Raw genomic sequence first — 16,515 nt, forward strand, 5'->3', positions numbered from 1 at the left:
GCAGGAAAAACAAGAGGGACATTGAGAGGTACCACCAAGTTCTCCTGCTCCTTACTTCAAAGTCTCTAGTGCTCAGTCATACTTTGCCCCAAATATCCCCCCTTTCAAGTCCATTTTGGACACATGACATGAAATTATAATAAAAATTAAAATGTGATTGTGTCCCTTCAAGTTCACAAAATACATACAGTTAACACATACAATAATATCATCACCATATTGGGAGTTTACTTGGACCACACATTATGTCATTAAACCTTGACTGCAATAAATAACCTTGTGAGGTAGCAACTATTACTATCTTGCTTTCCTAGAATTCAAATTCAGACTGCCATATTCCAGATGGCAAACATGTTACCTTCCTATGACAAAAATAACAAAGCCAATCTATGTTAAAGCTAATTTATAATGATGAGGATATTTCTATTTTGCTAATACTTGAGTCAACAATTTAAAGTGAAACCAAACTGGGGCACCTGGGTGACTCAGTTGGTGGAGCATCCAAAACTTCGGCTCAAGTCGGTCTCGTGGTTTGTGAGTTTGAGCCCCAAGTCAGGCTCTGTGCTGACACGTCAGAGTGGGAAGCCGGCTTCAGATTCCGTGTCTCCCATATTCTTGCTGCCCCTTGTCTGCTCATGCTCACTCTCTCACACTCTCTTGAAAATAAACATTAAAAGTTTTTAATAAAAAAATAAAGTAAAAGCAAGGTGTGTCCATGTGAATCGAAGTGACAGGGGAGGGAAGAAGGTGAACCCAAAAGGAAGGAGAGCAATGACTGCCGGATTTACACCTGTCTTAAGTAATCTTCAAAACTCCTTCCAGAGCATTCAGATTATAAAGCCAAACTCTCCTTTTAGAATCAAAGCTTAGTAACCTAAATGCAAACCAGACAGTTAACTCTCTGATCGATTTTGTTTACCATATTTTTGCCCATAATTATCTAATTTGGACTCTTGCAGTTGCAGTAAAGTCAATAATTTCACCCATCCAGTCCACCAGAGATCAAAACGTTAAGATATTCCACAGATGAGTAATATGTTTGCTTATGACCAGTGAGTCCGTTTTAATGACATTTAGCATATTGTTCTGAGTTAACTGCTAACTTGCATTCCAAGTGCCAACAACATGCTTTAGACCATATGTTTAACGGTGAAGCTCGGACTTAGGCTGCCCAGCTTTAGACCTAGCTGTCATCTAATAAGCTTTGTGATCTTGGGCGTGATAGTTAACCAACTAAATACTCATTTTCTTCAGCTGCAAAATGGGGTGAACAGAATCTATCAGATAGCAGGGACAAAATGCGGTAGTATTATGTAAATGTGCTTGCCACAGTATCAGGTACCTTATGTCCTAAGTGTTTGGTATTTATCTAAGAAGGCTGTTTAATATGAAGAGAAACTAATCTGTAAAAAAACATTAAATCTATTAACTATTAATTTGTTACCTTCGGTTGCCTAAATTTGGTTTTTCTTATCTCTCCCTTACTGCATTCTCCCGTTTTCACACAGGAGGGAAAATGCCAAGACTGCAGAGGTCTCCAGAGAGAAAAGCAAGGAACGCAGGTAGTTAATACATGGAGAAATACCCTTCCGTGTCTAGGGCGCTTTTCTAGAGGCCCCAGGAAAGGGCCCGCCCCCGCCCCTCGACTTCGGGACACGAAGACCAGTCCCAGCGCTCCCTCCAGGTCACCTCGCCTCCAGCTGGTTACACAGGAACCCAGGTCCTGGTTCCACACGCGTACACTAACGCTCCGGGGTGATTTACATATCGATTCTTATTGGCTACTGGGAGCACTCGCTCTGCTCATTGGCTGATACTGCTCCGTGCCGAAGTTACGCGAAAGATGTGCGCCGCCCGCAGTGAGAGTGAGGGTCACAGGCATCAGCATTTCCGTTTCCGGCTGGCCTTCGGTGCCATGGCGACCGCGACGGGACTGAGGCATCTGCTGACCTCAAGGAGATGGCGCCTCGGCCGTAGAGAAGTTTCCCATTCCCGCGTGAGTGCCTACTTTCCCTGCCCTCGGAGAGACGCTGGATCTCGAGAATAGCTCCGCTCGGAGGAATAGCGCTCTTGGGAGCCTCTCTCTTACCAAACGCCATAAGCTTCCTTTCTGCCTCGCAGTCACTTTTTTCCCCGGCCTGCAGGCTCTCGCCGCCCTTGTGCCCGGTGTATCCCAGATAGATAACAACTCCGATTTTCTGGGGAAGAGGCCCCATCGCCGGCACCCCGGCATCCTGCAGCTGCCATGCGTAGAGGTGCCGAAAGCCCTGGCTTCTGCCGCGCAGCTCCTCCTGCTCCGTGAGTAACGGTGGGAAGGGGAGGCCCGAGAAGTAGCGGAGACCGAGTGTGTATGCAGGTGATGTCGCGTTTCATCTTTGGCCCGTAGAGAGCTCGATGCCCAATGTGGAGAAGCAGGTGCGAGCACTGACCAATTACCTCTGGAGCCGGCATTTACCTGTAGAGCCGGAGGAGTTGCAAAGACGGGCTGTGCATCTTGAGGAAAAATTCCTGGAAAACCGAGGTAGGGCTTAAGAATAAAGAGTAGGCCAAATTGAAATATTGGTGGGAAATGAAGAGCAAGAAATAATTTTGCTGCCTCTCAAATTGACACTGCGGTTTCTTGCTTGACCTTGTGGCCAGAGCAGTTGTTACAATGATGCCTCACTAAGAGAAGATAGACTGTTTCAAAGGTTGCACTTCGGGCTTTGGTAAAGGTCTGCGACGTGCTTCAGTATTTTGTCAAAATCTAGATCCTCGAGTCTTTTTCCTCTAAACCCACTGGGTTCAGACTAAGTTTTGATTCAAGTGAAATAAAATCCCTGTATGGCTCCCTGTCTAGTACTGAAGCCTTCTTCAGGGATAGGAGAACGAGTATTATTCATCAGGTTATTTTCATGATTTTGAGTTCTTAATATTACAGACCTGCCTTTTATTCATTTGATACTCCCTGCACTTCCCACAGTACCTGGTTCAGTGGGTGCTCAGGAGGTAAAACAATGCTCAGCTAAACACAATCATGAGACTTAAGATTTTCAGGCCCTTTTCTAACCAATAGAAACATTGGAGATGTCACAATCTTAAGTTTTGGGGAAGTGAAGGAAATCTACCAAATATTGTTCCTATTCTATCACTCTTCCCAACACTTCCCTTTATTTTGTTTATTTGTAAGTTTATTATTATTTTTTTTTTCAGTAATCTCTACACATCATGGGCTTCAAACTCACAACCCTGAGATCTAGATTCACACGCTCCTTGGTCTTAGCCAGGCACCAAACACTTCTCTTTAAAAGAGGACAGAACTTGTGGGATAGGGCTGGTGGAGCTGAATAAACTGCTACTAGAAGCAAAATACTATCGGGTACATTCTGGTGGTGATGATGGTGGTTGCTGTAAGTCTTACCTGAAAGTTTTCTCTAGGTTTGGCTTCTCTCTTAAGTGTTGCGGTTTTGCTTAGAATGGGAGTTGCAGAGGAATGGACAGGCAGTGTATTCAAATACTGGATCTGAGCCCCGTTCTTCCTAGGTCCTCACTCCCAGTTCTCGTTCTCACCCCAGACTTATCTCAGGCAGAGGAGAAACTTCGTGAAACAGTGCTGCGTGCCCTGCGCAAAACTACATACCACTGGCAAGAACTGAGGTAAGGAGGATTGGAAGAGCTGCAGAAGAAAGAAAATTTGTCTTTAGAAGGAGACTGGGGAAGTACAATTACACAGTTCATGTTAGAAATGGCTACCTGGTTCGTAGATCAGGACTCCTCCCTTTTGAGGACTGAAAGCTCTGAGCTGGAAGAGCCCTTTCCAAAGATTTCATTTCCTAAAAATCTAGAAGGTTAACGAGATGATGGAGGTTATTTCCCAGTGGGCATAACACTCTAATTTTTGGTTTTTGTGTTTTTTGTTTGTTTTGTTTTGGTTTGGGTTTTTTTTGGCAGCTACAATGAGAAACTGAGCCTGGTGTATATGGCAGCAAGACTAGATGGTGGGTTCGCAGCAGTCTCCAGGGCATTCCGTGAGGTAAAAGCCCCTCAGCTTCCAACCTGAATCCTTTTACCATCAGTTCCCTTATTCATAAAGTAGTCTTCTGGGTAGAATTCTTGGGACTTGGTGTGTGTGTTTTTTTTAAGAGGCTTTCCTTATCCTTTGAAAGGATTTTGTGACCCAAGAAAGATTTAAAATCACTGGTTTAGGAGGTTCCATTCTATAAAGTATTTACATTGAATCTCAAAAAACATTCATATCTCATCCCTGCCAAAGTCCCCTAATTCATATTTACTGAGGCCCTAAATAAGTGTCTGCTTATCCTATTGTGGAGTGTTGTATATTTCTTCAGATCCAAGCTCGAGTTCCAGAGTTCCAGCCTCAGACCTTACTGGACTTTGGATCAGGTACAGGTTCTGTCACTTGGTAAGTATCTTTCTGTCTCTGTCAGTTCTAGCTCTAGAGAGCTATGTGTACAACACTCCAAGAGCCTGGGAAACTAGAGGGAGAATAGGAAAGTTGGGAACTAGAATGTTTCTTCCTTGATTAGGTAAGGCATAAGAAGGTATATGGATTAGGGCCAGAACTTAAAGAAACTTCAAGTGAAAAAAAAAGATTAATGTTTAGAGAAATAAAAAAAGGAAAGGATTTAGGGCATATCACCAAGATTTCTTTTTTTCCTACAAATAGTTTGTAGGAAACTATTTGTGTGACTGCCCTTTTTTAAAAGAGTTGTAAGTGAAATAAAATAACATTGTTAGTTTTTCCAACTGTTGTAAAATAATAATTCTATTTCTCAGGGGTGGGGTTGGTGGCAGAGGGGTCCCTTGTAAGGATGACTCTTTGTCAGGAGAATTGGCCATTTATATTTTGCCATCTTAGGGCTGCTCACAGTGCTTGGGGCCAGAGCCTACGAGAATATATGTGTGTGGACAGCTCAGCTGCTATGTTGGATTTGGCGGAGAAGTTACTGAAAGGTGAGAAGAAAGTATAAGGAAGGGCTTTTTCATAGTTGAAGGAATTAGGCAGAGAACAAAAAGAGAAGTAGATGAGGGTTCATAGTTAAAGATGAGTCTGATTTCTTTCCAATGTTATGGTCAGGCAGAGGCTGGACTGTGGATGGGTTGGTTAAGATTAATAGGACAGGTGACCCAATATTTTCTTACCCTACTGCATCTCATCCTCACCTAGTGCTTTTCTTTATTCTTAGGACTGTGTTTCTTATCGAGAGATCACTTCAGTTTATACCTGTATACTCCTAGTTGCCACATCTCTGCTTTACTCCGCAGGTGGTTCAGAATCTGGGGAGCCTTATGTTCCGGGTGTCTTTTTCAGACAGTTTCTACCTGTATCACCCAAGGCAAGTGACAATGTTTAGAGAATGTTAAATGTGGAATTGGCAGATGGAAAACTGTAGCTTCAGCTTTGCTGCCCAGTGCCGAGTGATAGAAGATAAAAGAGAACAGAAGAAATATCAGACGATAGAACTTTGTTATACTCTTGGAAGGGGGACCAGGGGAAATGTCAGTTCTATTCATGTTTCTCTTCTTGATTCTCAGGTACAATTCGATGTGGTGGTATCAGCCTTTTCCCTAAGTGAACTGCCCAGCAAGGCTGACCGCACTGAGGTAGTCCAAACCTTGTGGCGCAAGACAAGTCATTTTCTGGTGAGCTGAAATTCCTTTTTCCCTTCAAGTTTTTTTTTTCTTAAGTTTATTTATTTTGAGAGAAAGCAAGAGAGAGCAGGGGTGGGGCAGAGAGGGAGAGAGAGAATCCCAGGCAGGCTCTGCACTGTCAGAGTCTTGAACACCCGAACTGTGAGATCATGACCGGAACCAAAATCAAGAGTTGGATGCTTAACCCACTGAGCCACCCAGGTACCCCTCCCTTTAAGTTGAGAGCAGCTTCATGGGTTTCATGCATTTTCTTCTCTCCATTGGAACTTGTGTTCATCCTGAACTGTTTTCTCATGCATAGATCCCTTTGTCCCTCTTTTAGGGCCTCATCCCCATCTTATATGGGGCAGGCCCTTTCTTTCAGGGCCCCCTCCTCCCATCTGTGAATGTTCTTACAGAGCTACTAACATTTATGTTTTCGTGTAATTCAGGGCTTCTGCTTATTTTCCTTTTTTCTGAACAGATATTGGTAGAGAATGGAACAAAAGCTGGGCACTCCCTTCTCATGGATGCCAGGGACCTGGTCCTTAAGGTAAGATTCTTTTTCCTTCTTTCATAACCACCCCCAATCTGTCACCAATTACTGCTACTTCCTTAGAAACTGAAGAGACTGGCATACCATGGTAGGGGTGACTCTCAGGATATTAGGCATATAAAGTCATTACGATATATTGTAGGGATTAGCAGACTAGGACCTGTGGATCAAATCCAGCCTGCCACCTGTTTTTATAGGAGCCATGCTTATTGGTGTGTGTGTTGTCTATGGCTGCTTTCCTACTGTAAGTAGCAGAATTCAATAGTTGGGACGGAAACAGATTTTACCTATTCTCTGGACCTTTAAAAAAGAAAAAGTGCGGGGGTGCCTGGGTGGCTCAGTCAGTTAAGCATCTGACTTTGGCTCAGGTCATGATCTCATGGTTTGTGGGTTTGAGCCCCGCATCAGGCTCTGTGCTGACAGCTCACAGCCTGGAACCTGCTTCAGATTCTGTGTCTCCCCCTCTCTTTGCCCCTCCCCTGCTCATGCTCTGTCTCTCTTTGTTTCTCAATAATAATAAACATTTAAAAATTTAAAAAAAAAAAAAAGTGCCAGCCCCTGATCTAGGGCATCACTAAGCCAAGAACCTTATCTTTTGGGGACAGTGTGAGCCAGTGTATAATCATAAATTTAATTGTCCTGCAGTGGGTTCTTTTTGAGAGTGAAGGTTGCTGACAAGGGAGAGTACCATACTATGTGCCAAGTTCCTGCCTTTCTCCTGCTGCAAAGAGAAAGTTCTTTGTTTGGAGTATTAGAGAAGAAGCCAGCTTAATTCAAGGAACATAGTTAATAATACCAGAATTGAACATTAAGAGTCCTCAGTTTACTGAGTGCAGAAGTTGAGTTATGAGAATAGACCCCTCAGACCCAGCTTAATTTCTTTTTTAGGTAGGCACCACTCCCAGCATGGAGCCCAGTGAGGCGTTTGAACTCATGACCCTGAGATCAAGACCTGAGCTGAGATCAAGAGTCAGACGCTTAACCGACTGAACCACCAGCACCCTCCAGCTCAATTTTTTTGGTTTTAGGGCAAAGAGAAGTTACCTTCGGATCCTCGACCTGGCTTTGTCTTTGCTCCAGTGAGTATTACTTCTGCCTTTCCCAGCATGCAAAGATCTGAACTCAGCTGTGGCCAGGGAAAGTGAGAGGGTAGAGCTAAGCCACCCTCTACTATTTTGTGTCCCTATCCAGTTTCTTTCTTAGTTGTTCCCCTGGCCCTCCCTACCTCCTGCTCCCATGCTCCCATGTCCCTAGCCCTTCTTGACTCTTACCAGGTTGAGTTTTTCAGTTGTATGATCTCTGTGGTTCATTTGTCTTACCTCATGTCTTTTGTGTGTGTTCACAGTGTCCACATGAACTTCCTTGTCCCCAGTTGACAGCCTCTAAGCCCCTGGCCTGTAGCTTTTCTCAGGCTTATCACTCCATCCCCTTCAGCTGGGTATGTATCCTGAGAATGTTGTAGCAGGGAGAAACTAGCCTGAGGAAGCAGGATGAAAAAGAGTCAGAGGTGGGAAGAGTTGGAGAAGTTAGAAACAAGCCTGGATGTGCATGGCTTATGAAAAGGCTGCAAGGATGGGGTGGGGGGGTGGGGGGAANCTAAAAGAGGAAAAGTTCTCCATGGTAATTCTGGCCCGGGGGTCTCCAGCAGAGGCTAATCGCTGGCCCCGTATCACTCAGCCTGTCCTTAAACGGCCACGCCATGTGCATTGTCACCTGTGCTGTCCAGATGGGAATATGCAGCATGCTGTGATCACGGCCCGCCGGCATGGCAGGTATAAAGGGTGTGACCAAAATTAGGGAGAGGAGGCAAGACCCTGCAGCCCGCACTGACTTCTCTTTTCCATAGGGATTTGTATCGCTGTGCTCGTGTCAGCTCCTGGGGAGACCTTTTACCTGTGATCACACCTTCAGAGTCAGAGCTTCCTCCGTCCCCTGCTAAAGATCCCCCTGGGAGCTGATGAGGATGTGTAACAAGTATTTGCTTACACAGACCTGCCAAGGGTGAAGCTACCTGGTATCCAGGAGGGGAGTGCTGGCGGCCCTACATATCTGTTTGTTTGAGGTTTTAATAATAATAAAAAGTTTTCAAAGAGTAGAAATGGGTCTTGTGATTCTTAAAAGGGACAGAGGTCAGTTGTCACAGCCTATCCTGTGACGGAGAGAATCCTCAGATGTTCAGTGCCTGTCTTCCCACACAGATCTGAAGTTCACCTTCTCCTGTAAGAGTACTGCTCGTCGTACCAGAGACCAGGAAGTCACCCAAGGGAGTGGGGAAAGCTGCACTCAGCAGATGTCATGGTTGTTAGGTGGCCACCTGAACAGGGGGGCCAGCAGCTGCCTCGCCTCTGTGTTTTTCTCCTTCCTTTTATTGTGTCTCTCTCCGGGTCCATCAGTTCCCCCAGAGTTTGCTAGATACATTTTCCTCAAGTGTTAATCCTCAATCCTCATCAAGACTGAATTTTCCATTCCCCCCTCCCCCTCCCCTACCCCACCCCAGTGGATCTAGGCAGGACACTTCAGTTTGCTTGGTTCATTTCTCAGCCTTCCCTGAGGCCTTGCTGTTTCATAGCTAGAGCAACTTTCCTTGTCTTAATATTCTCACCCCCTGCCTCCCCAATACACAACGATTCCTGACTTACCATGGCTTGATTTTCAAGTTTTCAACTTGAAGATGATGTGAAAGTGAGGCACATTCCGTAGAAGCTATACTTTGAATTTTGGATTTGGATCTTCTCTCAGGTTAATGGTTATGTGGTACAATTATCTCTCGTGATGCTGGGCAGCCACAGCTCCCAGGCAGTCATGCGATCCCGAGGGTAAACAGTACACTTAAAACCATTCTGGTTTTCACTTTCAGTATAGTATTTGGTAAATTGTAAGGAATTTCAACACTTTATTATAAAATACACTTTGGTTAGATGATTTTGCCCAACTGTTGGCTAATAGAAATGTTCTGAGCACATTTAGGTAGGCTACTCTATGATTGGTAACTGAGGTGTACTAAATCACTTTCGGCTTAGGAGGTTTTCACTTTAGGATGGGTCCATCAGTACATAAGGCCATCATAAATCAAGGAAGATCTGCATATATCCAAAAACAGGCACAGTCAAAAGGTAGAACAGCATCAATGTAGTAACACCAAAAATCTCAACTTCCACACTAGACATTATCATGCCTAGAGCTACTTTTCTGGGTTACAGTGTTGGAGTCCAGCTCCAGCCAGGTCCAGGGGTCCCTGAAGGATGGATGGTGTCAGCGACAGAGGGAATGAGAGAGCCCCGAGATTCTTTCTGATCACCAGGCAGGCATCTCTGTCCTGTAAGTTTTGGTGTCTTTATAGGTCAAACAACATGGCATCAGAGAATGGAATTTTTACAATGGATAGTTCTCTGTGATAAGATGTTTTGGAAAATGTACAGAAACAGGTTTTACAGAAGAATTCTTGCAGAACTACCCCAATTATAGTGAGGCTGAGTAACTAAGAAAATAACAGGGTGTTCTTAGTGAAAAACAGAATAACATACACATTTTAATAACACTAAGATTAAGTCAGGTTAAGTTGTAGATACTCATCCATCCTCATCATAGCTGCCAGTGTAAGGGAAGATGTTTGTGGAATGTAGGCCTTAGGAAGGGACTGCTATACATCACCAGTTAGCAAAGGTATATGTAGTAACTTATGTTCTGCTCTTATCTATTCCTTCTAAGTTAGGCTCTTTGTCTCTGGGCAAGACTTAATTGTCCAGTTATATTCTTTATGGCACCGGAGAGCCAACCATACCTTTAAAGAGTTTAGCTCATTTCCAATACATAGAATAGCCACTTCGAGTACATTTACCTTTGTGTCTAGTTTTATGATTTCTTGAATAGCTAGGGCATGAGAGACATTTTTGGTTAGCTGATTTACATGTTGATCTGTATGAACCTCTTGGACTAACGCAATGGCAGAAGCAGAATTGTACACATAAAGGTCAATCTTTTATGAGTAAGGGTCATTAGCCTGTATATAGTTCAAGGGAAGTATCAAGGGGAACAGGACCTGCCAGAGACACGATGTCTGTTCCCATAATCAAAAGAAGTTCCCCACAAGAAGTTCTTTCCCAAGGTGCAATCATCATATCAGGGCCAGAATAAGGGGACAAGTCACTCCTGATACCAATCAACAAGGTACCTTGGGGGTCGGTGCTCAGGCAGAAATAATTGAGTGGGGGTGGAAATCAGTCGTCATCTGATGGCAAGAGACGGTACAACTTGCTTTAACCTCACCAGGAGCTTTCTCAACTAGTGGGCTCAGAATGGGTCCCAACATTACAGGATGGAGGAATCTCCTCATCTACTAGTTTCCACAGAGTGGCAGGCTCAGCCCCACCTCCTTACCTGAAAGTGGCCCCAAATCCCCTCTGAAAGGATAGGGTTCAGATATCAGCATAACAACTCATGAGACATGGAGTGGGGTAGGGTTGGGAGGGTATGGAAATCTTAGATGAAATGTCTTGAATGAGGCAGGACCAGGTGCCCCCAGTACAAAACAGCTGGGAAGGCCCTCCCCAAACTCCCATTTTGGATTAGACCAGCCCCAGGCATGAACTAAGACTATCCATGGCATTTGGATTAGTCATGGCAGCAAAGAGAAGAAGACCTACAGCACGGGCTGTGCCTGGCAGGGAGTCTGGAGTTTCTGGTTTCCAAGTTCTGGAAGGCGTGAGCCAGGGGAGGGGCCTCCTTGTAGGGGGAGGGCGGGAATCTGGGGCAGGGCCCCAGTCAGCTATGTAAGGCTGTGCAAGCAGAGGCAACACTGAATGGGAGGAGGATCCCAACAGCCTCCTGAAGCTCAGTAGAGGAGCTACTCCAGCTTTGACCACATAAGACAGCACTCCTCCAAAGATTATAACTCCCATTTGCCATCCTGAGGCCTCTGCTTATCCTGTACCTGAAGGATGGAACAACTACTGGGAGTAAAAATTGGCTGCCTCTTCGCCCTGCTGGTTCTCACTCTGGTCTGTGGCCTTACTCCCATCTGCTTCAAATGGTTCCAGATTGATGCAGCCACAGGTATGGCCCTGCAGCATGTGTCCCCATGTCCTAATCCTGACAACAACCCCATCCCCCTGTCCTGATGCCTTGCTCTGATTCTCTCACCATCCCCAAGCTTGGGGTATCGGGTGCCACCTGTGACTCTCTTGTCACCTTTTCTATCTCATTGCCAACTGGATTGTAACTTCTCCTTTTTTTAGGTCGTCACCGCCGGGTCCTCAGCTTCCTGGGCTGCACTTCTGCAGGTGTTTTCCTGGGAGCGGGGTTCATGCACATGACTGCTGATGCCCTGGAGGGAATTGAATCAGAGATCCAGAAGTTTATGATGCAGGTGAGCAGCAGAAATGGTGAGCTGCAGGGCCGGGAGGCCAGAACAATGAGCAGAACCAAGGGAGGACAGGGGAAAGGGGACAGAGCCGAGGACCAGGAGGAAGGCACAGGGAAGAAGACAGCTGTCATGTGGCATGGTGGAAACAGGTTGGACTTTAAGGAAAGCAGTGGAGCTGAAGGGGCAGGACAAGAAGCTGAGCTCCATCCCCCATCTGATTGCTGCTTTTTTTTTCCTCCCTAGAACAGAACAGAAATGGAGGGAAGTGATTCAGCACAGGTAAGTTATCTCCCACCAGTCCCGCCCGGAGAGGGAGGGGAGCCAAGACTCCTTTTGCAGCCAGACTCTTTTGAGGGCAGTGTGTGAGGAGAACCCTCTGCTCCTTAGCTCAGACATCACAGACGAAAGAGGAACCCACCCAATCCTTTTGGGTTTGTAGGACCCCTGAAAACACTCTGCTTCATTCTTTCATTCTTTCTCTGGACCCTTTCACATTCCTCACATTCTTTTCCCATTTTTCTAACCCTATCACTCTTGTGTCCCCTAGTCCCTCAGGGGTGGTTGTTATCACTGCCCATGCCTGCTCTTGGCTTCATTCCCCTGCCCTTCTTTATGCCCAATAGGCCGCATCAATCTGGAAGCATTCGAAGCAGATGGGAATAAAGCCACAGGCCCGAGTGAGAGCCAGCGGGCAAACAGGCAGCCAGATTTTACTAACTGGGCTCAGCCCCGCATTTCCCGTTCTCTTCGGTCTCCCGCTCCCTTGGCCACCCCGCATACTTTCTTGTCTTCCTTTCCCCCTCACTCACAGCCCCTCTTTCTGTTCCTAGATGGAATACCCCTATGGAGAGCTCATCATCTCCCTGGGCTTCTTCTTCGTCTTCCTTTTGGAGTCACTGGCATTGCAGTGCTATCCTGGGACTGCCGAAGGAGTCACAGTGCAGGAGGAGTGGGGCGAGGCTCCCGTCCTTGGACTCCACAGCCATGGGCCTCTCCCCTCCCTCTCAAAGGGCCCCCTGCGAGCCCTGGTCCTCTTGCTCTCCCTCTCCTTCCACTCAGTGTTTGAAGGTCTGGCTGTAGGGCTGCAGCCAACAGTAGCAGCTACTGTGCAGCTCTGTCTCGCTGTCCTGGCTCACAAGGGGCTCATAGTGTTTGGTGTAGGACTGCGGCTCGTGCAGATAGGCACTGGATCGCGATGGGCCACACTGTCCATCCTGTCATTGGCTCTCATGTCCCCCCTGGGCCTGGTCCTGGGGCTGGCTATGACTCAGGGGGACTCTAAAGGGGGACGAGGCTTAGCCCAGGCTGTGTTAGAAGGTGTGGCAGCTGGCACCTTTCTGTATGTTACCTTCTTAGAAATCCTACCCCGGGACCTAGTTGGCCCTGAGGCCCCTCTGGCCAAGTGGGGCTGTGTAGCTGCTGGTTTTGCCTTCATGGCCCTTATTGCCTTATGGGCCTGAGAGATTCCTTACTCTTCTGATGGACCTATCTACAATGGCCTTCCTACCCCTGGGAGACACTTCCCAGATGGCTTTGGCCCTCAGATATTTCTCCATGGAGACAGTGACATTCACTAGGCATTGTCCACATGACAATTGTCCACATGACCCCAGCTTTTTCCTACATGAGAACCCATTTCTCTGAGAAAAAGATGTTTAAGTTAGTGCTTAAAAATTGGAGAATTGATATAAAGACTATCACTCTAGATTTGACTCTTGTCCCATTTTTGCTACTGTGAATAATACAGTTTTTTAAATGTTTTATTTATTTTTGAGAGAGAGGTAGAGACAGCATGAGCAGGGGAGGGTCAGAGGAGACAGAGACACAGAATCCGAAGACAGGCTCCAAGCTCTGAGCTAGCTGTCAGCACAGAGCCCAACTCAGGGCTCGAGCCCACAAACCATGAGATCATGACCTGAGCCAAAGTCGGATGCTTAACTGACTGAGCCACCCAGGTGCCCCTATTACTGTGAATAATAAAATGTCCATTTTACCTTTCCCCTTCGGCCATGCTATACTTCATTAATTTTTTTTTCTTTTTTTTTTTAATAGTTTATTGTCAAGTTGGTTTCCATATNCAGGTTTCATTCTTTCTCATTGCCATGTAGTAATTTCTGCTGGTTGTCTAGGAACTTCCCAGTACAGGAAGCAGTGGAGTGGGGAGTGGAAAGGGTGAATGAACACTGGATGGGGTATTTTCTTCTGGAATCTGGGCCCCTAGCCATTCTGTCAATTGCAGACCATACCCTCCAAACATGCCAGCATTGCTGAAATTCCAACAACCTGCTCCTGCCTTCCTCACAGGTGTTGAGAAACTGAGCCACAATTCCAGCATTTAGAGAGAAGAGGTGTAAAAACAGAAACCACAGGATCTAGATTTTTTCCTACACTAGCCACACCCACCTCACTCCCAGTACCTATTATCAGTCAACCACAGTGTGTCTCAACAGACTCTTGAGATCAGGCTAAAGAGGGCCTCCTTTCATCTGGCTTTTATTTTTCACACTGAGCCCTGTGTGGCCTCAAGGATGCTATTGCTCTCCTTTGAGCCTCTGTCTCCATCCAGCTAGCTGCCTTGTGCTGTGGGATTAAGAAGCAGTGTTTAGAGAGGAAGAGAGGCGCCAGATAAATGCCTAGGGCGATTACTTGGCTTTGCCACAACTTAGTGGCTTTCCTTCTGCCTGCTCTACCTGCCCCTCTGCCTCTGGCCCCTCCCTACTAGGCCATCTGTCTTTCAGTTCTAGGAGTCCCTACAATGTGTTACTTCTCTTAAAAATACCGAGGACAAATACGGAACTGATTATCTGGCTGTTACCCAGCCCCTTCACCCATGAATTGGAGGAGTATTGCAGACTTAGTGGAGAAGGGGGGAAAGGGGCGCCTGGTGGCGCAGTAGGTTGAGTGTCTGACTCTTGATTTCAGCTCAAGTCATGATCTCACGGTTTGTGGGATCAAGCCCCACATCAGATTCTGTGCTGACAGTGCGGAGCCTGCTTGGGATTCACTCTCTGCCTCTCTCTCTCTCTCTCTCTCTCTCTCTGCCTCTCTCCCTTCTCTCTCTCTCTCTCTCTCTCTTCTCTCTCAAAATAAATAAATGAACATTTTTTAAAAAGGAGGAAGAGAGAAAACTAAGTCCTGTGAGCTCACTATCCCCACTTTGCCCCTTCTGATGTTTCCAGTTACAGAAGCCAAGTTACCTTTGCCTGGACAAGGTCTCCTGAGTTTCCTTCTTGTCACTGTTGTCTCCTGTCCTTTCCATTCCCCTCCCCACAAACTAAGATACACAAACCTCCTCACAAGCTCAGCTTATGCACCCAGGGATGAGTGAGAAGGCAAGGTTCAGGCATAACTAAATAAAAACATCTGATACAGGAAACCATTTCCCTGAAACACCATCCTTTTCTGTTTTCCTGTCAGTATTAAGTAATGTCATACATACTCAGAACAGTGTCTCAGATGTAGTAATAATAATAGTTTCCATACAGAGCACCTGCTATGTGCCAGGCACTGTGCTATTCCATTCACAGATGTGATCTCACCTTCCCAACCCTGCGAGGTCGATATCATACCACTGTAAGTTGAGAGACGCACATGCAGAACAGTTAAATAACTTGATCACATAGTTAGGTGGGCTTCCAACGCATGTTTCTCTGATTTTAAGAAAAGCTCAACTATATAGATTCTCTATTTCTTCCTTCTCTTCCCTTCCCTTTACCTCCCCATCCCATGTGTTAGGGTCTCAGAAGAAAACAGAGAGCTCACTGGGTAATTGAGGCAAGTTTAATAAAGGAAGTATGTAGGAAAGTGTGGGCAGGGTTTGAACAGAGCAGGGAGCGGATGGTGCAATCCCCTCGGGCCGAGAAAGAACAATGCTGTGTTTGGTGGTGCAAGTATGGGTTATAGGGTGAGCGAGAACAATGCCGCTACCCCAGCTGAAGAGAAGGGAGCAGTTATCAGAAACGAGAAAGGGCTGTCCAGGAAGAGCTGTGGCCTCGGCAGAGGGATACAACCAGCCTGCAGGGACTGACCAGACGGCCACCACAGGAACACCCTCGCACCCTCATTCTGCTTCTACTCTGTGATCTACCACCAGTGTCTCTTTTCCTCATGCCCAAAGCAAAGCCAAAGGCCAAAAATGCCTGTTGGTGTATTGCAGGTATGTCAGTCTTGTGAAGCACATAAATCTGGAGGGTCAAATCCAGCATGTCATAGACTGTCTGCTACTTTCAACTGGAGTGGTCTTGCCAGGACTTTTCAAGGCTAAATTGGGAGGGACACAACTGTATGGATGTTAGCTACTTTCAGGTATAGAGGATTGGCAGGACTACAGAATGGAGACTTGAGGACATGAGACTCTGGGCTCTTCATATGTTTCTGGGTCACTGATGCTATCAACCTCTGAGGGAAATGAGCAGAGGTTGGGAGATTTCAAGCACAGGTGAGTCATGCACAGTTTGCCTCCTCCCATCCCGGGAGCTCTTACGTTGCCCTTCAGCCACCTGTGGGTTCAGCCATCAGTGCCTTCTTTCCTTCCCATGATCATTGCCTTTCCTTTTCCCAAGACCTACTCACCAAGACAGGAACGATATCATATCAAGAGCTGGAATAGAGCTATGGAACAGCTCCTTAGAGAGAACATCAGGATCAGAAAAAGGACCAATCAGACCATCTCCAAAAGCTATGAATCCCCAGCAAGGAGTCAGAGAGGGCTATAAGGGAGCAGATGAAGGTGACTTTAAATGAGCTTGCAGCGAGGAAGGGTGGAGTGAGAAGGAGCATGAGAGCCATGGGGCAGGGGTGAGAGCTAAGGTAGCTGGGCCCTGGAGATTGGAAGCCAAATTCAGGGGTAAATCTTGATCTGCTTCACTCAGCCTTGACAGATAGGTTGTAACTGAAAAAAAACAATTAGAATCATGAGAGTTTAAAAAAACAAAAACAACAGGGGCGCCTGGGTGGCTCAGTCGGT

At 46.3% G+C, this 16,515-nt stretch overlaps 2 protein-coding genes across 2 annotated transcripts; both read left to right on the top strand.

Annotated features, from left to right (window-relative positions):
- The first annotated feature begins 1,904 nt into the window (after positions 1–1,904).
- On the top strand, positions 1,905–8,286 carry METTL17 (methyltransferase like 17). Its single transcript, XM_077770323.1, has 14 exons — positions 1,905–1,996; positions 2,145–2,298; positions 2,387–2,521; positions 3,555–3,636; positions 3,931–4,012; positions 4,329–4,402; positions 4,859–4,953; positions 5,266–5,336; positions 5,536–5,643; positions 6,116–6,184; positions 7,216–7,266; positions 7,533–7,625; positions 7,751–7,959; positions 8,034–8,286. The coding sequence occupies exons 1-14, from the start codon at positions 1,916–1,918 to the stop codon at positions 8,143–8,145; spliced, it is 1,416 nt and encodes a 471-aa protein (XP_077626449.1). The 5' UTR covers positions 1,905–1,915; the 3' UTR covers positions 8,146–8,286.
- Positions 8,287–11,007: 2,721 nt separating this feature from the next.
- Positions 11,008–13,547, top strand: SLC39A2 (solute carrier family 39 member 2). The gene is made up of 4 exons (XM_077770295.1): positions 11,008–11,239; positions 11,422–11,552; positions 11,793–11,828; positions 12,380–13,547. The coding sequence occupies exons 1-4, from the start codon at positions 11,125–11,127 to the stop codon at positions 13,007–13,009; spliced, it is 912 nt and encodes a 303-aa protein (XP_077626421.1). The 5' UTR covers positions 11,008–11,124; the 3' UTR covers positions 13,010–13,547.
- The last annotated feature ends 2,968 nt before the right edge of the window (positions 13,548–16,515 follow it).

This window comes from Crocuta crocuta, unplaced genomic scaffold, assembly GCF_008692635.1.
Source record: "Crocuta crocuta isolate KB4526 unplaced genomic scaffold, BGI_CrCroc_1.0 scaffold175, whole genome shotgun sequence".
Lineage (NCBI taxonomy): Eukaryota > Metazoa > Chordata > Mammalia > Carnivora > Hyaenidae > Crocuta > Crocuta crocuta.

Excerpts from the sequence above, each read along its gene's own strand:
- SLC39A2 (XM_077770295.1), top strand. The coding sequence starts at position 11,125 with ATGGAACAACTACTGGGAGTAAAAATTGGCTGCCTCTTCGCCCTGCTG. Across the intron at positions 11,240-11,421 it reads CCAGATTGATGCAGCCACAG|GTCGTCACCGCCGGGTCCTC; the intron begins GTATGGCCCTGC and ends TCCTTTTTTTAG. Across the intron at positions 11,829-12,379 it reads AGGGAAGTGATTCAGCACAG|ATGGAATACCCCTATGGAGA; the intron begins GTAAGTTATCTC and ends TTCTGTTCCTAG.